The sequence below is a fragment of the Momordica charantia genome (assembly GCF_013281855.1).
Source record: "Momordica charantia cultivar OHB3-1 chromosome 1 unlocalized genomic scaffold, Mcharantia_2.0 BLBB01000001.1, whole genome shotgun sequence".
Lineage (NCBI taxonomy): Eukaryota > Viridiplantae > Streptophyta > Magnoliopsida > Cucurbitales > Cucurbitaceae > Momordica > Momordica charantia.
The window spans coordinates 4,276,632-4,298,872 of NW_028275157.1; the positions used below are offsets into that span (position 1 = coordinate 4,276,632).

General features: G+C 36.4%; 2 protein-coding genes across 5 annotated transcripts; both read right to left on the minus strand.

Annotated features, from left to right (window-relative positions):
- Positions 1-1,705: 1,705 nt before the first annotated feature.
- LOC111022147 (uncharacterized) lies at positions 1,706-7,121 on the minus strand. 3 transcript variants are annotated; one of them, XM_088119380.1, is made up of 7 exons: positions 6,623-7,121; positions 6,374-6,543; positions 4,746-4,934; positions 4,125-4,669; positions 2,198-4,046; positions 2,027-2,122; positions 1,706-1,940 (listed from the first exon to the last, which is right to left on the minus strand). In XM_088119380.1, the coding sequence occupies exons 1-4, from the start codon at positions 6,754-6,756 to the stop codon at positions 4,530-4,532; spliced, it is 633 nt and encodes a 210-aa protein (XP_087975506.1). In that variant the 5' UTR covers positions 6,757-7,121; the 3' UTR covers positions 1,706-1,940; positions 2,027-2,122; positions 2,198-4,046; positions 4,125-4,529. The 3 variants fall into 3 exon arrangements, with proteins under 3 accessions (XP_087975506.1, XP_087975510.1, XP_087975509.1); XM_088119384.1 differs by having other exon boundaries at positions 5,068-7,121; XM_088119383.1 differs by having other exon boundaries at positions 4,746-7,121.
- Positions 7,122-8,685: 1,564 nt separating this feature from the next.
- LOC111022145 (Rhodanese/Cell cycle control phosphatase superfamily protein) lies at positions 8,686-18,385 on the minus strand. 2 transcript variants are annotated; one of them, XM_022299311.2, is made up of 6 exons: positions 18,226-18,385; positions 16,533-16,783; positions 15,491-15,641; positions 14,171-14,256; positions 13,960-14,064; positions 8,686-10,010 (listed from the first exon to the last, which is right to left on the minus strand). In XM_022299311.2, coding segments are annotated over exons 1-6 (639 nt in total). In that variant the 5' UTR covers positions 18,270-18,385; the 3' UTR covers positions 8,686-10,008. The 2 variants fall into 2 exon arrangements, with proteins under 2 accessions (XP_022155003.1, XP_022155002.1); XM_022299310.2 differs by lacking the exon at positions 8,686-10,010 and adding an exon at positions 10,726-10,900.
- Between the last annotated feature and the right edge of the window lie 3,856 nt (positions 18,386-22,241).

Sequence of the window (22,241 nt, forward strand, 5' to 3'; positions counted from 1 at the left end):
ATATGATTGACAAATATACTCCTAATATTTAGGTGATATATGTTTGATATATATATAATATGAAATTGAGTTACTTCTAATATAACTATGATATCTACCAATTATTTCGAACATATTACCTCTAATATGTTTTTGATATACTACTAATATATGAAATAAATTTTTTTTTTCAAATAAAAGCAATGGTACAAACACGAAAAATGAAATAAAAAAACATCGTCGAAAATGTTGATGTCGTTCGTCCTAAAAGAAAACATAAACCAACGACAAAAATGTTGTCTATGGAAAAACGGAAAGATTCAAAGATATCATCTTCGAAGACACCAAATCCTTAAAGTTCTCAAAAATCATATTTTCATCAACCAAAATCCCCGTAGTTTTGTAATTGATATAATAGTGATTATTATCCCATCACCACTACAAATACTACAAGAATATAAAACATTGGTGATATTAATTAGTATATCAATCAACAACTAATATAGAATAAAATAGAGATGATAAACTATAATTTAAACAACTAATATACCACTCAAAATTAAAAGAAATCAATGTACTACTAAAATTAAAAAAACCTGACATACTTAATTTAAGCAGCTGATACATTATATATTGATTATATCACTTACTAATATATCCTATATATCCTATATCAGTTATATATATATCTAATATAGAATATATATAAATGTGATATACCTCACTGCTCTATACTTCATTCAATATATCACTAATTAATATCACTAACATAGAATAAGTGAATATATATGAGCAATAAATATCACAGATATCAATTCATACCAAAATCCTAAAAACTAATCGATAACTAAAAAACCCAAACAATTACCAATTCATGGATCATTGAATATTACCAATTTCTCTCTTAAATCTCTATCGATTCCTCTGTTAAATATCTAACAATTTCATCACATCAAAAATCTAGTAAAACTCAACATAAATTGGTTCAAAATTGAAGAAAATATTGAACTGTGAATAAAATCGAAGCTAAATCTGAAACTGATCAACATGCAATTTGAAGCTAAGAATAATAAATCCGAAACTGAAGCTAAAATCAAAGATAAAGAAAATCAAACAAAGAAGTTTCAGTTGAATCTGAAGCAAAAGTAAAATAAAGAAAAAGAAGAAGAACTACCTGAACGAAGAACGAAGAAAGAAGAACGAAGATGAAGAGTTGTGCGAAGAACGAAAATTGAACGAAATCGAAAATCAGACGAAGAACGAAGAACGAAATTGAACAAAGATGAAGACCTTCAGTGGTTTTTTGTGCTTCGGAGAACATATCAACATCAAAATCGAACGAAGAAGAAAAATAAATTGGGGAAGTTTATGCAAGAGATTTGGGAAGGGTAATTTGGGAATACTGAGATTTGAAAATCAAAATTTTCAAAAAAAAAAAATGCTATATCTGAAAATGTGAAAAAGGCATGTCATTTTGTTAAATATAGAAAAATAATATGCTACCTGACAAATCCCCATACAATATTGTATATACCATAATACCTAAAAAACCTATATCAAAATATTTTCAGCAAAAAAATCATACAAAATAATTAATAGTTTCCTTGATCCACCAGAACACACCACCAACACAGTTATCAGCACACCGTAAACACAATTATTATAAATTCTAATTCACGTCCTCAATAGAATTCAGCAATTCAGCAACCATAACATATGCCAATCCTTCTATAATATCTAATTCATTAAGTAAGCAATATTAAGAAGTGTTAAATGAACAAACTGAGAAAAATGTTGAGTAGCTCACTAATACAACCAAGCGTAGTTCAATGTTTTACATATTAAATGCTAAAACTATATTTACTATCTAACCCAAACTAAGTGTAGTTCGCATCAAATCCGGCTCATTCATCCCGTACCTCATCAAGTTCAACTTGAGTAGACAACTTTTTTGAATTGAACTACATGTAAAAAAGTATAAATAATATAAGTATAATTCCAATATGAAAATTAAAGTTGTGTTTTCAGTGTGCATGGAAATACATACAATATTAGGTATTGGAGTGTCTGGATTAAATATTATCTGTCGATTGTACCTCATGACATAATATCCACACTTTACCGATCCTGATTGACGTGGGCACTATACATATATAAAAATGCTAAGTTTTAGAACTTATTAAAAAATAATAGCATAGAGTAGTATAGTTATACTTACCCGTACAGGAAGCCAAGTAGGATTCTTCCTACCTCGTGAACAGTATTCTGTGCCATAAACATTCTTAGAGCCCTAAATGTGTTTTAAAAAAAATAAGTTATCAATCCTACACATTAATGTATCAAACTAAAAATATAGATAATACTTACATATTCACAACATATTTAATGTCTTTCTTGATAGCAGAGTGCAAAGAATCTAAAAAGTAAATCATATTGTTTGGGGATAAAAATACCCTGGACACGTGGTGGACGCTCATTGGTGTTTAGGGATTAAGGGAAGCATCCCAGGTCCACCTCGAACCTGCTGATGAGACCGAGTCCGCCCATAAACAAGGCTAAGTGTAAAAGCCCAAGTTCGACCTGGACGGGTTCAATCTGCTCATACTCGACAAGTTCGACATAAAAAAAGACAAAGGCAACCGCCGGTCGTAAGCACTGTTGGACCCATCACCTATAAATAGAGGGCCTCATTTTATGCTCAGGTATCGAATCTCATCTCGAACTTAATATTGAGTCCGACCTACACTGACTTGAGCGTCGGAGAGTTTGCCCTCTTGTGCAGGTTCACTCGTGGGTTCAAGTCGAGCCGTGGACCGGGTTCGAGCTAAGCTCGTAAAATCCGCGTTGTGCAATTCCTTGCATAAATATTTGGCGTCGTCTGTGGGAAAGGACAATCTAAGTCATCCCGATCTAAAAAGCGTGAACAAAGATGGTTCAACCAGCAAACTCAACCAACACAGAAGACCGAAGAGCTCTGGCTGCCAACGATGGTTACCAGAAGGAGGTCGGGGCAGTAGTGGTAGAGGGCCAGATTCCTGAAGGCCTTGGGACCGAGCCGCTCCGTAGGTCGGCACGCATCACCACGCTCGTTCTGCCACTGGCACATCTAAAACCGTCCAAGGCCAATCTCGGCCGAAGTGGTGCCTCGAGAAGAACCACTCGAGGAGCAGCCCCAGCTCTTACTAGGGAGAACTTTGATGCACTCCAGAAAGAAATGGAGGCAATGCGCACCCAGATGCGCACCATGGAAGAGATGTACAACGAAAGTGCAAGCTGCGGGTGCCGGGTCTCGATCTGAAGACCGAGCGGTGTGCGACGAGGTGCTTGAACAAGGAGGTCTTCACCTCGACCCAGTCGATGAAGAACACCCTGGATGAGATGAAGATGAGGAGTACACTCGTCAGAGGGGCGATCTCCGCGATCATCTCAACAGAAAGAGAAGCTCGTTCCTCAGAGTCCAGCTCCCTGACGTACTTCTCCACCAGGGACTGGGGGCCTGGAGTACTGTTAGGCCCAGAGGCCCATTTTTCAGCATATTTCTTCTTCAGATCGCTAAGATCGATCTGAAGATGAGGCATATCGGCAGTGATGCCCTTCATCAAGAACTTGAAGCCCGCATCACTGAAGTCCTTGGCAAACCCATCAAAGTCTGGGTGCTACCTGAACGCTTCCTCCAAGAGAGCTCCGTTGGTGAGGCGTTCCTTCACCTCCTTGAGCTCGGTAGTAAGACGCCAAATCGAAGTGTCCTTATCCTCAAGGACCTGAGCCAGGTCGTCCTTCTCCTTAAGGAGCTGGAACTTTTCCTTCTCCAGCCTCTTGGTGATGGCGTGAGCAGCTCGGAGGTGGGCCTTGTGCTTTTCTTCTTCTTTCTTTAGCAGCAGCACCTTGGCCTCCACCTCGGCCTTCAGAATCTCCACTTCGGAGCGAGCCTTCAGTAGCTCACCCTTCATTGTGGTGGCAGCTTCCAGGGCAGCAGAGGAATTCTCCTTCTCCCTAGCGGCTAAGATTTCTCTCCTGTCTAGTTCGGCCTTCATTACAACGTCCGAATGAATGGAAGCAATGAACGCCTGCGAATACAAAACACACAAAGGTCAGACCAAGCTACAAGTTGGGAAAACAAAAGTAGTAAAGGAACCAGGTCTTACCTCAGCGACGTGGTCAATGGTTCTTTGCACCACAGACCCAGGATCGTTCACAAACTTGGATGCCCTGCGAAGGCAGCGATCCAAGCATGATGCCGAGATGCGGGACATCTGGTCCTTCACACAGAGCTCGACGGTTCAATCCGAAACCGCATTGGCACATCGGACGTCCCCCCCATCCTAGCTTCGGGGTCGTCCACCAAATCAGCATGGCTCGTGGGCAGGGCCCCACGAGGTCCGACCTCCGAGGAGGAGGCGATCTTCTTCTTCTTCCTTCTCCTCTTCAAAGGAGACTCTCCCCTCACCTTGTTCAGAGGAGATACGTCCAACGCCTCAAACTCATTCCTTGGGCGCTTTTCCCCAGAGTGCTCCCCAGTTAAGTCCAGCTCGATCACTGGAGTGGGAACTTCAGAAGACGGCCCAACGTTGTCTTGGGCTACAGGTCGACGCAGCAGGATTTGTTGGCTCCGTGCTTTGAACTGTCTTAAGGGCGTGAGCACGACCCTTAGACTTACGCTTCACACTACCTGTGAAACCGCACACCATTCCTACAAGATAAACAAGCAAAAGGTTAGAGACCAAGGTCCAAAGTTAAATTTGAAGCTGAGGTCGAGCACGACTTACCGAGCTCGGAGTTTGGCCTTGAGGCTTCGATTCGACGAACTAAAGGGTTGTAATCCAACAACCCAGAGTCGAGGAGCAGCTTATCAGTCACCAAGGTTCCGATCTTCCTACCCCTTGGAAAGTGATCCTTGTAATACTTGAGGGTGTCGACGGAGGCTTGAGTGAGCTCGGTAATTGGTCTGATCGACACTGCACAAGACAAAGAAGAATTCAAAGTTAGATATGGAAAGATAGAGTAGAAAGATCTAAAGTTGCAAAAATAATTATAACGACCTCATACATAAATTCTCAAACCTAACAGGAACGTCAAATAAGGGACAACCTGACTCGTTCTTTGCCAGCCACTCTCCAGAGGCAAAGAACCATTTCCCCACCCATCCTTTGATGCAGGTCAGCCTTTTGACTATACCACACGCGCCCTTCCTTGCGCACATGTAGTACCGACCTGGCTTCTTAGCTATCCTTTTAGCTTCAAAGCACCCTAGAAGCTGTTCAACATCTAGCAGATTGGCCTCGTCCACTTCTCGAGCCCGTAACCAAAAAAGGATGGCCAAAGCAAAAATGACACCCCATCTGTTGGGGGACACTTGAGCAGGAGCCAATCCAGTTTGATTTAAGAACTCCTAGGCAAAAGGATGAAGGGGAAGTCTGAGGCCGTACTCAAACATTTTTAAATAAAGAGTGACCCATCCCTCTGGAGGATTGTCAGCTCTTTCCCCTTCCTCCGGAATTCTAAGGAGGATGTCGTTTGGAATTTTAAACCCTCTACGGAGGGGTCCGAGATAGTGCTCAGGCATTTTTGAAGGGTATTCCAAACCTTGGCCCGAGGTGGAAGTGAGCTCTTCTAGCTCAGACTCTAACCTAAGAGCTAAGTCCTCCCCTGAGTCACTTGGTTTAGGAGGCGAACTGCTTATAGTCCGACCGCGCTACCTAAACTATCACTACTGGAGAGGGAAGACATGAAGACTACCATATTCAAAATAAAGATTAAAACAGGGAGAGTGATTGACCTATGGAGGGTTCGAGCTGGTTTCAGATCGAACTCTAAAAATTCAGAGAACGTAAGGTTAGACCTGAAGATTCGAAGCTATTTATAGCCAATGGGAAAAACCTCTACGCCGTACACGTGTAATGAACAAGCGGCTAGGATTATCTCGAAATTCGCAACGACGAAATACTTGACTGCTCCGACAACCTGGCAGATCGAAACATCTTCCACAACGGTCACATTTTCTCTATGAATTAAAAGTCGCCACGTGTCCAAAATTGAGTCGGGTAATTTCTCTGTCAGATCGAGATCGAACCTGACAGAAAGGGGGCCAATGTTTGGGGATAAAAATACCCTGGACACTTGGTGGACGCTCATTGGTGTTTAGGCATTAAAAGAAGCATCCCAGGTCCACCTCGAACCTGTCGGGGAGATCGGGTCCGCCCATAAACAAGGCTAAGTGTAAAAGTCTCGGTTCAACCTGGACGGGTTCGATCTGCTCATACCCGACAGGTTCGACATAAAAAAGACAAAGGCAACCGTTGGTCGTAAGCACTGTCGGACCCATCACCTATAAATAGAGGGCCTCATTTTATGTTCAGGTATCGAATCTCATCTCGAACTTAATATTGAGTCCGACCTACACTGACTTGAGCGTCGGAGAGTTTGCCCTCTTGTGCAGGTTCACTCGTGGGTTCAGGTCGAGCCGTTGACCGGGTTCGAGCTAAGCTCGTAAAATCCGCATTGTGCAATTTCTTGCATAAACACATATTATTATGCGCATCAACAATACATAATGTCCAATGATTCCTATAAGGAAAAAAAAAGTTAAAATCAACGTAATATATAAATACGATAACCACAAAGTTTAAAAAACATGGTTTCTTACCCGCTATTGTAAGGTATCATTATTTTTTGGCTTGTTTGTCCTAAAGCGAAAATGTTAGCCGAATTTTTTTCATGTTCGTCTGGTGAGGAATAACTTTCTTTCGCAACTTCAAATGGGTCCACTATCTTAAACATGTCGCGCTTAATGTACCCTCAAAACATTTCCAAAGATATATGTAAGACGTAAGACTTTTAGTCTAAAAAAAATATTGATAATACAATTATTATAACATTATGTATAGAAGAATATATAATCACTTACGCAATATATATTATTATGCATGTGTTTGATATATCCAAACCATCCTACAAAATTGCATAATATCATCTCGAAAGAGAGGTATTTCCTTGCATTAGCCAAATACTTGAGCACTGATGGCGACCTGAACGTAAGCATCAGCTTCCATAGTACGTTGGACAAGGCGATACAAAGATTTTATCGAAGAAGGAACATCCACCTAACCAGGATACGAATGCGAAATGCCTTTTGCTTTCGATTTAGACCCCTATCATTAAGACAATGTGATATAATTATGACATATAACAACTATTTATATAAAAGATTACAGTCACATTTAAGCGAAGAGAAAAAAAAATACATTGTCGTCTTTGTGACTGTTACTAGTTTACAAGGCCACACAATAAGACAACCATTTTTTTGGTGAAGGGTCTCGACTTCACCCTCGATTGGAATACGAATACAAAAATCTTCTTTTCTAATGATGACATCAATAGTGACCTTGACGTTATCATTTCCTAATAGAACTCCATGGATCATACATTGTGTCTGTTCAATTGAACAGTGTGTCAATGACAACAATGTTTTCAATTGACCTTAATGATCGTTTGCAAGTTTTTCCTTCAAACAAAATAAACAAGATATAAATCAATCATAAAATTTACATATGAACAAAATTATATTAAACATTAAAAAAAATTTTTACTTTTAATGGCAATTCTACTCGATCAGGTTTATTGCATTCTTCGATATTCTTGACAAATCCCAACCATATCAGACAAAGTTTTTTAGTTACACCTAAAGATGGAACTCCATATGAACAATCTTGGGAGACCCAGGTCAAAGAATGGTTTAATTAGTACAAGGACGACTTCAATGTCAATCCACGTCAATAGTCACGAACACAACCAAAAAATCAGTAAAATATAACTAAAATAGATGGTAAACATATAAAATAAGGCTGAAAAATAATACTAACCTCATGGATAGTAAAATAAAGATATTTGGAAAACGACAACAACCTTTTCGTAAGGTGGGGCATCCGTAGACTTCAACTTATGGCTCAAATGCAACAAAAGCACACTGTTTTTCAAAATATAACAACAAAAAAATTCGTTGGGGTTGGTGAAGGGGACAAACAAAAAGGGACAAAAACACACTGTTTTTTTGAGAGGGGCTAGACGAAAATGAGGCTTATTCGGAGGGTTGGGGCTGGATGAAAACGGAAGAGTCACGGCTGGAAGGTTAAAACGCGAAGCGTCACGGCTGAAGGGTTTCAAAACGACGTCATTTTGAAACCCTAATGTTTTTAAAACGAGGGAACAAAACGACGTCATTTCGTGGTTGTTCAAGGTTTTATATCAATTGATTCAAAACTACATCGTTTGCCTTAAAGCAAAATTACGCCGTTTTGAATAAAGTGGGTGGGAAAACAAAATTAAAAGCAAACGACGTTGTTTTCCTTTAAAGGAAACGACGTCGTTTTTATTATAGCAGGCGAGAATCTTAAATAAAAACTAAAACGACATCGTTTTGAACCCAAATGCGCACGATTTAATGTCGTCTAGCATTAAATTTATAAACCAACATTAATTCTAAGCTTTTAATGTCGGTTGTGAACCGACATTTTATAATACATTTAATGTCAATTATAAATTAAAATGCAAATGAAGCTGGTTTTCAATTCCCAAATTACATCATTTTTTAAACGAATCGTGCGCACCTATTTTTCTTTTATTACCATGACGTTTTCCAACCGACATTAATTGAAACTTTTTAATGTCGGTTATCGGAAAATAAGACGCCTCACCATAAAACCGACATCATTTGGTCAACTGACATTGTTTATAAATGACTAACTGACATTGAAGGTTGACAATTGTTGTAGTGTTTCTTTTTCTTTTTCTCAAAGGAAAAGAAAAGAAAATAAGATCCATCTTCTTCCCAATCTTCTTCTCATCTGGCGGAATATCATCATCGACGTCGGGAATATCCATGAGCACGACCAGCAACGAGGTTCCAGATCTACAACCGATGACTCGAACTGCAAAGAAGACTGCCTATATTTGAGGCACCCCGAATTCGATGACAAGGTTTCCAGATCTGCAACCGGTGACTCGAACTGCATAAGAAGACGACCCAGATCTGAGGCACCATGAATCCGACGATGATGTGGTGTGTTCGTCCGATGTCTCGAACTTAGATTCGGCTTTTCAAACAGATCCAAGTAATTTATTAAGATGTAAACACGAAGAGGCACGAGTATATCTGAACCGAGATGTGACCCGACCTCGATGAACATATTCGTGTACACATAACAAACTCGAACCAAATTTGGACTGCTCCAGTGTGTGTCTGTGTATATATATATAATATAAACTTCGGTACTGGATTTTTCGATCTGAAGCTTTGACGAACAAATCTGACTGTTGGCGACTTCTCCAAACTCAGGACCCATAACGACAACGTCTGATTCCAACAGCCACAGCAGCAAATCCAGAATTTTTTTATAAAATCGCTAAGATTTCTTTTCATCAAATTGCTCCTAAATTTGCTTTCAAATTGTCGGAATAGATAGAAAGAAGAATTTTGATGAAAAGAGGAGAATTTTAGATATAAAAAAAAATTATTGTGTCGTGGACGAAACCACTGCGTTGAAAGCAATTTCGGCACGACCACAATGCTATATCTGTTGATAAATTTGGCCTCCTGGGATTTCGCCAAATTTGCACCAAGGATCGACAAGACCTACAAAACAAAAGAGCACTAAAGACCGGTGTGGCTCTTACCACACAGGCTCCGATGCTTAAGTCAGAGTCGATGTAGTCTAGTAGGGAGAGTATAGTATTTTGGCATAGCAAATAGTAAGGACTTGTAACATACCTTCATTATGAGTATTTAGCTTCTATTTATAGGGTAAAATCCTAAGGCCATTAGGATATTTCTCCTTTCGAATATAAGATATATTAATCTATGGGAAATCCTAAGACCATGAGGATATCTGTTCTCCTTTTGAATTCCTTAGATAAGGAGAATTCGAATCGTAAAAAATAGGGATTTTCTCATCGATTGTTCCTCAAAGTTACACAACTTCGAACTCAGGCGTGCACTCATCGGAGCCGAATGGAATCGAAGAACACGCTCAGAATTTCTGATAGAAAAATCATAGAAAAACCCAAAATGAAATCACTTCTATCTTTTTGGAGTGACCTAAGGTATATAAAAGAAAAGAAGAAAACAGTTTTAAGATTAATTCATGAAATTAATATGTAATGTTAAAATTAATTGAAACGTTATCAATAATAAAATGAAATTAATTTAAAATGTAATTAACAATTTAATGTTTGTAAAAACTATTTTTCTTTTGTCGTTCCCAACAATATCTTATCAGGTCGCCCCTGAATTACGTCAATCCAACCCAACCAATCAACACATATTAAGACAAATATTAGAATATTATAAAATACAACATATGTAAGTTGTACCTAAAAACTTTCTAATTGTTAAAGATCCCACATTGAAAAGAAAAGAGACCTACCTAACAATGGTTTATAATAAATATGGTCTACTCTTCTCATTGTCAATTGGTTTCATAGAACCTATTGAAACTTTTAAAACTATGAGGACTAAATTAAAACCAAACCCAAGTAAATGAACAAAATTGAAACTAAGTACAAACTTTTTGAACTAAACCGAAACTTTTGAAACCATAGGAGCCAAATTGAAACTTGGCCTAATGTTCAACGGGAGGTACTAATGTCTAACCAACAATTTAAAGAGAGATGAACTAATGTCTAACCACTCAAATTACGCTTAGGTTAACGACTAAGGCGGTGATTTTGAATATGAGATCGGAGAACGAGACAGGAAAAAGAGATATTAACGATAACTACTAAAAAAAAATAAGGCTACAAGAAAATATGTGTCTAGGAAATCAAATTAAATTAAAGGGTTTATGTTCAAACAATGGTTAACTTGTTGGTGCCATTTGAAGCAACTTCTCAGCCTGTTCTGGAAAGAGAGTTATGAACAAATATGCGCCTACCAAATTCATTCAAAGAACGGTCAGTATACAAACTACATAACTGTTTTGATTTTCAATATGTAGTCAATTGAATATAATTATAAAAAAAACATAATTAGAGCAATTAAAATAATTACACAAATTTTCAAGTGAAAAAACATTCAATAAGAATAAAAAAATACTATAAAGTCGCGTTAGGGATTCATTTTAAAAGGAGTGAAATGAGTTGAAATAAGTGATTTGAGCAAAAGTAATTTGATCATAAACATTTTAGAAAAAAGTGCTTAATAAAAAAAAATTTAATGTTTGATATTCTGCTCATAAAAGTATTTTTTGAATACTTTCTTAATAAACGGGCTAAAAGTATTCTGGAAACTTGTCACCAAACACTTTAAGGCTTTGTTTGGCATTAAGATTCTGAAAAAATGATTTTAAATTTTAGAATTTTTTTAAATAAAAATGATTTGAAATTTTTAATTCTGTTTGTAACCCAATATATTTAATAGATTACAAATTATTTATTTTTTATTCTTATAATTAAAATCCCAACTCTACCCTTCCTTCTTGGGCCCCCCCCCCCCCCGTTTTTTTTTTGCCCTTTACCCTCTTTTTTTCAGCCGCATCGTTTTTTTTTTCTCCTCATCTCTCTTCATCCCATCACCTCCTTTATTCTATTTCTTCTCCTCATCTCTTTAGGCTGCAACTTGCCAGCAGGCCTCATCTCTCTTCGCTTTCTATTTCTTTCTCCTTTTTTTTTTTTTCTATCTTATCTATTTTCTTTAATTCTCCGTTGGCACATTGTGCTTTCTTGTAGCACGGGCCCCGTTACTAACTAGCACACAAATAAGAGAGGCTTTCTTTCGTTTTTTTTTCTTCTTAAACATGGGAAGCAATTTTAAAATCATTCTTATCCACCCTCAATCTTTCTTTTCTTTTTTTAGTACAACAAGTAGGAGTAAGGGATTCGAACTCATAATCTTGAGATATAGGTGCTAACTCCTTCCCTTTGACTTTCATTTTGACATCCATTCGCCTTATTTCCCTGGTATGTTTTTGTATTTAAATTGGAACAAAATTTGGATAATTCAAGTTTTTATAACAATTATTTTTCTTTGACCTTTTATCAAGTAATTTATGGTAAACAATATAAATTTTAATTTAAATCATATAAAGCTTTAAATAATTATCTTATAACGAATTTATGTATTAAAATCAATATAAAAATAATTTTAAAAATCACAACAATTTAGTATTCATTTAAAAAAGCAGTCATATTACAGCATATTTTTTAAAAAATAATAGTTGTCAAACAATTATTTTAACCATCACAACAATTTCAAACTAAACCTAAATATTTTTTACTTTTTCTAAAAAAGAAAAAATAGATTGCTTCCAAACACAATGATTCTGAGTGAATTTTTTGGTCATGGTAAAACTGTTTTTGGCTATTTTAAAAAATAGCCGAAGACAACTCCAAAATAGACTTGCTATATAAAAAATAGTGTTTATGTAAGACTAAAATTACTTTTTTCCAAAGTGATGGTACGTGGTTAACATTTTAAAGAATGTTTAAAAAAAGTAAAAGCACTTTATAAACTTTAAATAATAAAAAAAGATAGAAAATTTCTAAAATATATTAAAAAAAAACTTAAATGCTTTTACATGGGCATTTAATTTTCTTCAAAAAAAATACTTTAAAAATAATGTTTTTACATTATATTTTTCCTAGTCAAACTAGGGAGTGTCATTAGGACGTTCATTTTCTCCATGGACTTGTCCCAACGGGGACTCGCCGAAATGGGACACGGAATCCTCGTTTAAATTCTCCGTGGGGCGGGGATGGGAAAAAACCTTTCCCCCCCCACCACCTAAATGGGAACGGAGACAGGGGTCCCCGCATCATTTTTTAATTTTATATATATAATATTATTATTATTATATTATCCTCTTTATATATATATTATTTTTATCCTTTTCTACCTAGCCACCTAATATAAATATTTGAGAGAATTAGACCTTAAAAATTAAGTAATTAAATAAAAGTTTTTTTAACAAAAACAAATAATTATTGAAAATAATTTTAAAAAATATATGGAGAAAAATTTCCCGGAAATACGATCCCCACGAATTCTCTATGGGAAATCCCTGTCCCGATCCCTGCAAATTTTATGGGGAAGTTCGCGGGGATGGAGGCTTAAATGGGGGTGGGGGCGGGGACATCCGCCCCATGAACATACTTTTTAAGTGTGATTCTAAAAAAAAAGGGTGTAACAATAACAAATGGAACTCAAGAAATAAACGATGGGCCTTACCAAAAATTCACAACACGAAAATCTATGAAAATCCGTTTATTTATTTTGTTATTTTACTAATAATAACCACCACACAACTTGACTTTTTAATTTTGTAATTTTAAATTTTTTTGGACAGAATTTACTATTTCTTTTTTTTTTTTTGGTCCTTTCAAATATAGAAAAAACTATAATAGACACAAATCAATTGTTAAAGTTAATTAATCGTAACAGTAAAGATCGCTACAATTATGTTTAATCAATCATTAATGTTGTTTTCTTTTTAAAAATACCACAATTTTTTTTAATTATTATAGTTTTAAATACACTTTTAGTTCTTAAGTATAACGAGTCCCGGTTATAGGGATCTATTAGCATAAACCACACGGGATCGATTCTAGGAAATTAAAAAAAATACAATTTTAGTTTTGTTTTTTAAGCTTCGTTTTATTTTGGCATTTTACTTTTAAAATGTCCATTTTATCCCTATACTTTCAACTTTTATTCATTTTAGTCCTATATTTTCAAATTGTTTGTTTTGATCTTAGTTTTTATCGATCATAGCACGACATTATACTCAATAATTTTTTTTGAAATGTAGCCATAGCTTTGTACTGAAAAGTTTCCATTGTGTTAAGATCTAGCTTCAAAAAAACACAGGGACCATAAAATTGCATTTGACCCAATATTATATTTATAACCCCTTTTGATGAAAAGTATATATTTACCAATACTTTAGAAAATGAAGCAAGACATTAGCATGGTATAGGGTTTAGAAAACTTACATATAAGAACAGTTCCTAGTACAGCTGATATTTTGCCTTGGATCGTCACCAAACCGGCTTTGCCAGCATCTTGCAACTCGGTCGAACCAACCGAGTCAAATGTGCCTGTTTTAGCAGACCAAAAACCAAAAACCAAAAATTTGAATTCTATGTTCAAAACTTTGGAGTTAAATATAGAAGTAGGTGGACTAGCAAGGATTGAAAATTTGACCTGGTTTTACAGATTGGAGTCCTGATGTTATACATGCTATGTTTTCAAAACCAGCTTTCTCTAACCTGTCGGCAGCTGCAGTGGACCTGTTTACCAATCAAAAAGAAAACAAACAGATTATTCTTCCCGTTTGATAATAGTTTCATTTTTTATTTTTTGTTTTTCAAAAATTATGCTTGCTTTCTTTCCCGCCTTCTTTACTATGTTTAAAATTTAACTTAGATTTTGACGATGTATAAAGAACAGATAACAAAACTAAAAAAACACATGTAGAAAAAAAGAGTGTTTATAAGCTAAATTTTAAAAGATAAAACAGTTATCAAATACAACCTAACTTCTTTTTCATTCACACTATTCAACTGAACAGATTTTCATTCGTTATATTTTATATTTACTACTTTGGCTTTGTTTTTTTCCTTTTTGATAGTTGGGTGTACTATACACTCATGCCCAACTCCCCACCGATCTCATCCATCCCAAAGCCATCTTCGAGAGAACAATCTTTTAAGTTATTAAGTTTTCAACCTAGAGGCTTGAACTCAGGATGTTAGAAGATATCACTAACAACCCAAGTACTTACTGTTGGGACAATGGAGCAAAAACAGGAAATTCATGTCCTATGAAGAAAATGATTTTCAACACTACTATAGATTCTTACAAGGAGTAGGATATTGTTTTCTTATAAAGATTATAATATTATCTTTTCCTATAAGGATTAGGATATTTGACTTCCTATAAAGAGAGACTTTTTGTTTAGGTTTTATTGGTACGGAATCCAAATAAAAGTTAATTGAGTGGTTGTGGGCAGTGTGTGAAAAAGATTCCGTACCCGTGGGTTTAGTGAGAGTTTTTCATTCCTGTACCTAATTATATTGTGTTAAATACTTAGAAGCTAGGGAACTTTTGTTGGGACCTTTAGACAGTCAATATCGGGGTGAGATATTCAAGTGTTTGTATCTAACCTCTTCATCAATGGAACCCACATTGAGCGGAAGATTGGGCATAGCCCATAAACTGTTTGGGTGAACCAGTATAAATTCTTGTATCGTTTATTGCTTTCTCTTTAATCTCTTATTTGTGTTGTTTGATTGTTATTTACTAGATATAATTGTGGAAGTGGATATTGTTTCGAAGCATCTAATTTCCCAACACTTATATGTAGTTATCACCGCCTTGCAGTGATAAATTTTCAATATGTTTAACAAGATCCAATGAACATAGCTAATCGATCAGGCACAATTAGATGTCTAAAATATGTATATGGAGTCGAAAAGTCATACTCATTAACTATTAAAAAGCTTGTACTGACAGAAAAATTACCTTAATCCTTCCTGACAAACAAGCAATAGCTTGCTTTGAGGTGAAAACTGTGCTTTAACAGACTGCACAAACTCAGGGTTGGGTTTGGTAAATGGCAACCCAAAGAAGAGACCAGAGAAATTGTTGTGCACTGTCCTCTTCACAATAGTACCTGCATAACAAAATATTCAAATTTAACGGTCAATTTTCTCGCTAAAAGTACTCTCCACTCAAAATAATCCTGTAATATAAAACAGCTTTTTAAAAAATCAAAGCACTTTAAAGTACTTTGTGAGAAATCATTAATAGAATGCTTTTGACCCAAATTCTTGACCATAAAATACTTTATAAGTAAAATTGTTGTTCTATTTTGGTCTCTGAAATGTCTACATTTTTTTTCTTTGATAAGAAACAGAAACTCTATATTCAAAAGTTATTGGGGCCAAAAGAGAACATCCTAAAGTACAATCACAACTTTCCAATCATTTACTATCATTTGTAAACTGTAATTACAAAAGAATTTCTTGTGTTTTGTCGCCCACCAAAAAATTGTATGTAGTAAATTCGTACAAAATTGAAATGTCTATTTTAGTCTCTGAACTTTTAAAAGTATTTCTTCTAATTGTTCAACTTTCATAAGGTCTATTTTAGCCTATGAACTTTAAAAAAAAACAACTATTTTGGTCATTGTTTAATTACTTTTCCACCAAAAAGTTTGATTATCCAGTACTTAGTTTCAACCTATGTGGTTTGAATACGTGCTTACGTTAACACACATTAGTACACATACTCAAAATCATGTTATTTATTGGTTAAAATAAAAATAGAAGAATCAAAATAGTTAATTTTTTAAATTTAATGATCAAAAGAGATATTTTGAAAGTTTAAGTACCAAGGTGGAAATTTAAAAGTTCAAATGCTAAAATAAAATATTCTTTAAAGTTCACGGATCAAAATGTTAAACCTAAAAACTTTTATCTAAATGGTTCTAAAAACACTTACTTCAGAAGTATTCCCAAACGAATCTTTATGTCAAAATAGACAGGGAAGCAGAAGGTTTTACCGAGGTCATTGTCTTGGTTTTCAATGAAAAGAGGGACATGGTAACACGATTTAATGTGAGCTCGATCGAACTGCGATTTGTCCCGAACATCGACGATTGCATATCCATCAACTGCAATTAGTTTTTTGGCTTCTTCAACATTGACAAAATTTATTTCAGCTTTGATTCCAACACTTCTCAGAACTTGTTTCCGCGGATAAGTTCTTCTATGAGGACCAGTCTTTATATTAATCCATGACGCCCTTAGGTTGCTGGAGGAAACACATACTTAATCCCTTTATTTCATACCAACAAAAGAGAGTGTAAATTGTTTTCATTTCCCATAAAATAATCATCTTTCAGTTCAAAAATGTTAAAGACTTGATTAGGAAACATATCATCAAAACAGATTTCTTTAAACCCCTGAATGGGCGTTCAACGTGCATCAGGAAAATCACAAGACCATAAAATCAAACATTATTTTGGAACATAGAACATTAGCAATCACCAAAAAAATCCACACATTTGAGAATGAAAGATAGGGAATAAAAATAGTCGAAGAGTCACTTCAATTGTCTTAGTACTCCATTATATCATCAACAGGATGTGGGATTTAATGATCATATAGGGTAGGAATTATGATATGATCTTTTTGGAGCATTATGGTGCATTCCTAAAGCTTTAAAAAGAAAAGTGTCCAATGCAAGAAAATTAATTTTAAATTAAAAAGGCACTAAAACTATCCTATTGTAAGGTTAAATTACAAGTTTGGTCTTCAAAGTTCAAACTTATAAGATTGTGTCTAGATCTTCGTGTCTTGCATTTAAGACGAACGTGCTGACTGGTAATGGAATATTAACGGTAGAGATCTATTAATCACAAAATTGAAAGTTGGATGAGCTATTAAAATCTTAGTTATAAAGTTTAAGTTTAATCCATCAACATCCAAGTTAGTGTCTAATAGGTCACTAAGTTTTTTAAAATGTCTAATAGATCTCTCAACGTTTAATTTTGTATCTAATAAATCATTGAACTTTCAATTCGTGGACATATTTTTTAAAATTCACGATCTATTAGGAATAAAGTTAAATTTTATGTCTAATAGAATCTTAAGCTTTTAATGGTGTCCAATGGTTTCAATTTTAAAATCCATCGAATGGATCAAGTACTTATTTGATACAAAATTGGGTGAGATATCTTTGGACACAAAATTGAAAGTTTAAAAACCTATTAAATATTTTTTAAAATTCAGAGAAATTAAAAGTTGAGGAGCTTGTAAGACACAGTCCTAAAAATTTAAATTGTAATTCAACCTAAAATCGTTTAAATTAGAGTGACTACGAGTAAAATAGACATAAAACTCTGACCCTAAACTTGTACAAGTGTAACCAAACTGCTTATAGTTGAAGTAATCCCAAATTGGCAGTGAGAAGCATAAAATCGCAGTGTTTTTAAACATTAGACTTCCGTTTTCTTCCTCTTGAACCACCCTAGTCACACAAACAGAAACCAGAAATCCAGAAATCCAGAAATCAGAATGGTAAGAGCAAACGATATTGTGTAAAAAAACAGCAATCAAGTGACAATCGAGTGAAGTTGTTGAAGGTAAGTAAATGAAGATTAGATTAAAACGAAGAATTAGAATAAAATTTCGAAGAATTTAATTGAAGTTTTTAGGCGCAAGGATTAGAAAAGAGGGGGAAAGAAACTTCACCTTCTAGAAGGAAGAGTTGAACAGCAAGGGCCGGTTCCTCCCATCGTGTGAGATCCCGACGCTGAAATTAACCAATCGCTTCTTCAGCTTCTCTCTCTCTCGACGCTGAATTAATCGTTTCTTTGCGATTCTTCGATCGATAGATTAGCTTCGGCTCCGTTGTGATTTGGAAACTGCAATCGCTTGTTGACACGTGTGGATGAGCTGGACGGATGGATATCTTTATTCCCATTATTGGACAATTTGGATAAGAAAACAACTGTAACAGGAAGCTTTTTTTTGGATGGTATTGGTAATCCAAAAAATGCTAGTTTTTTTTTTTTTAATTTAGTCCGTATTGTTTTAAAAGTTCCAATTTAATTTTTATATTTTAATACTTTTTAATTTAGTCCTCTATTGCTTATTAATGGGTAATAATAATAAATTTGTGTGACATAATATTTAGTTATTTAGTGAATTAGTTTGAAGAGAAATAATGTCATCAAGAAAAGAAAACTTGCTTCTATTTGACATTTTTCCTCCTCTATTTATTTATTTATTTATTTATTTATTATTATTATTATTATGTTGCCAATTTACCAATTTATTATATATTTTGCCAATTTACCTAGTTATTATGTTGTATAAGTTTGTCATTAGCTAATTTTAATATAAATTGTTGGAAGGATAAATCACAGCATGCCACGTGGATCGAGAGCTATCTGTGCCGATTTCATAGAATAAACCTAACCTCAATCAAAGATGAAAGATCCTTGGGTTCACCCAAGCTGAGGATATGATAACTCCCACGAATGCTTGAGAAGTAGTTAAACAATGTCAATCACGGAATAGATGGTTGACGAGATTGCCACTGTGATCTTTAATGTGATTCTCGAAACAGAAAGATTCCATCTAACCTGTATGATAAGTGACAACCCAAGCGGTATGGGCCACTCAACCCGAAAGAAAAAGGTTAGATGGATTACCTTGAACAGATAGAATACTCATTATACTCGAGGCCAGAAGCACTCCATGAGTTTGATAATCAAACAAGCATGTTCCGAGAGTAAAATAGAGTATCTTAAGTTCAACCACTCCAACTCAAAATTCATTATCCAAATACAACAGGTACAAGGACAAAGACCTTCTACAATAATTTTGTAAAAAGCAAGCAACTAATCCTTAAACTATTTTTGATAAAACAAAAGGAAATAAAAGGAAATGATTTTCTTATTTAACAAGGAGTGGGCGGCAAGGCATGTCTCGCACCAAAGGAAGCAAGCGCATGCGTAAAGGGTAAGGCGTGGGCACGTGCGAGGGTGGCAGGCGAGCACTAGCAATGAGCTAGCGAGGGTGTGCGGTAGGGGCGTTGGCAAGGCAAGGCGGGCGGCAAGTGACGTCGGGGCAGGTATGCGTCAGGGCGTGAGGCAAGACAGACGCGCGGGGAATGAGGACGTGAGGGCGCTGGTTGATGGGTACGCGCGGGGCAAACGACGCATGGTATGTAGCGTGTGGCGCAGGCGAGCACCAGCTGGGCATTGGCACGCATGGAGGTTGGCACTAGGGCAATAGCACGCATGCAAAGTGTAATGTCGACAAGGGGCGTGCGGCGATGGGCTGTAAAAGTTTTAGGGCGCGCACGGGCAGCAAGGTGGTTGCAAGGCTGGTAGGAGTGTCATAGAGCATAGGCGAGCACGAGAAGAAGGGCACTGTCGTGCGCGCATGAGGTGTCTCCATGCGAGGTTAGCATGCCCTTTATGGCGTTGAGTGTGCAGTGGTGCTATCCTCTTATAGTGATGTAGTTCCAAGGACTTGTTGCCAAATATGATCATATCAAAGACCAAATAGCTCTTCGCTCAGTTCAAGGAATACACTAGCTGACAGGTGCCCGATCTAAGAAATCAAATACGGATGCCCTAGCTAAGCTTGCATATGAATATGAAACTAATTTGGCGAGGTCGGTCCCGATGGAGATCCTCAATTGGCCCTCCATTCTCGAGCTTGAAGTAATGGATGTTGAAACCCAAGTCCGAACCTGGATGGATCCAATTAAAGTTTTTCTCTAGGGCAAGATACATACAGATCAAGCTGAAATGAAGAAGATAGAGCACAAGGTAGTAGAACACATTAACGATGTATAAAGTATGAAATTAAAAACTTTTTGGAGCAAAACTAACATAAACTTCAAATTTCAACAATGCAGACAAGTTGCAACCGATGCTATTTTCATTGGGTGAGCGAAACGCTTCGTTTTAAGTGGAGGTGTTGATGCAAAAATTTGGCTTCTTAGGATTCCGCCAATATTTGCACCAATCTTCTAGAATAAAGGGATTGACGAGACCTATAAAATAGAATAGCACTTAGACCGGTGTGGCTCTTGCCACATGGGCTCCGATGCTTAAGTTAGGATCGGAGTAGTTGAGTATAAAGTGTCAGGTATTGTGAGCATACCTCTAGTCGAGTATAAAGTGTCGGGGGGCCGAGAACTCCTCGGCACCGAGAAGGTGTCGACGTTGAGGCCTGGTCGGCACCGAACACTACTCAGCCAACCTCGGGTCGGCTATGGCCGGCTCGGGTCACTGGGTTTCAGCCTCCTTACCTTGTGAGCCCGCTCCTCCTCTGGTCCAACTTTTGTCTTCTGCTCGTCCAATCTGATCTATAACAATAGCCCTAACTCTTAATGTAGAAGGCAATAAATATGAGCAAAATGCTAGGACGTCTATATTGAGAGTATTTGGCGCTTGGTCGTTTCATGAATATTATTTTTGTGGAATAGCCCTCATACCTTTTTGTCGCTGTTGGTTGTCGTTTCTCGGGCTGGCCTTTTTAGCCCTCATACTCTTGTCGTAGTTAGCTGTAGCCAAGTCTCTTAGGCTCTACCGTACAGTTAGTTTTAACTGTTTAGGTTTTTGCCTTGGGATCTAACTTTTAGTTGGGCTAGTTGTACCACCTTTGGGTTTCTAACTGGTTTGGATTTTGCCCGTGGTTTTATATCCCAGGGTTTACTCTTGGGTTTCTAATCTGTTTTGCTTTCGCCAATAGTTTTATACCCTGAGTTGAGTCGACACCTTTGGGTTTCTAACCTATTTGGCTTAGTCGATTTTTTACCCTGAGTTTAATCAACACCCTTAAGTTTCTAACCTATTTTGGCTTTTGCTAAATGGTTTTATACCTTGGTTTTCATTGATTGGTTTGGCTTGCCTACTTTCTGTTTCAACCTTGTTGGGCCTGTACGCATGCATTTTTCAACACCTTTGGGATTCTCTTTCCCGGTTTCACTGACTGGCTTCTAGTTATCGGCGTACTTTTAGGTCTGTCACAGTTCGAGTTCCTTGACCATTGTTACTCATTTGGCCCCCACTTTAGGACGTTTGGTTTTAAGGTATAAAACAAAAATTTTCTCAAGTATAAAACATATGAAATAACTAAATATTTAAACTAAAACATCACACAGTAGAATAGAACATTACTAGAAAGTCGATCACAAATCAAATAAACAACATGCTTAGATTTTTATTTAACGATTCATCACCTTCAAGCATTGTTGTTCTTTTTTATGTCGCCTTCTTCTATCCCCAATTTGGGGTTTATTTAGTCAATTTAGCTACATGTTCGTTAGTCGAAACGTTTACCTTTCACATGATTTGTGAATCAATGATGGTAGGTCCTGCTCCACTTGTGGTTCGCTCGGATGCCTACGAAAGAGGCAATATCTTCCTTTAGTTTCTTGTGAAATGACATCAACATCTTTTCAGGCCATCTGGGTAGCTCCTTGTCTTTTATCAAGATCTACTAGAGTGGGATCGTTGGGGTATTCCTCTCTAAAGATTCTCGTTGAAGCATGCCACATATTTTTTTAGGTTCTTAATTGATTTATGCTTTATGATAAGAAAGTTGGCCACATGTCGACTCTTATTTATTCCTCCAAATACTCTAGTCAATTATTTGAAGAAGAAAGTTGATTTTATCCTCAATTGTCGAAACCAAACTTGGGTCGTGCTAGTTATCCTGAATGAAAACACCTTGGCCCTGATAAC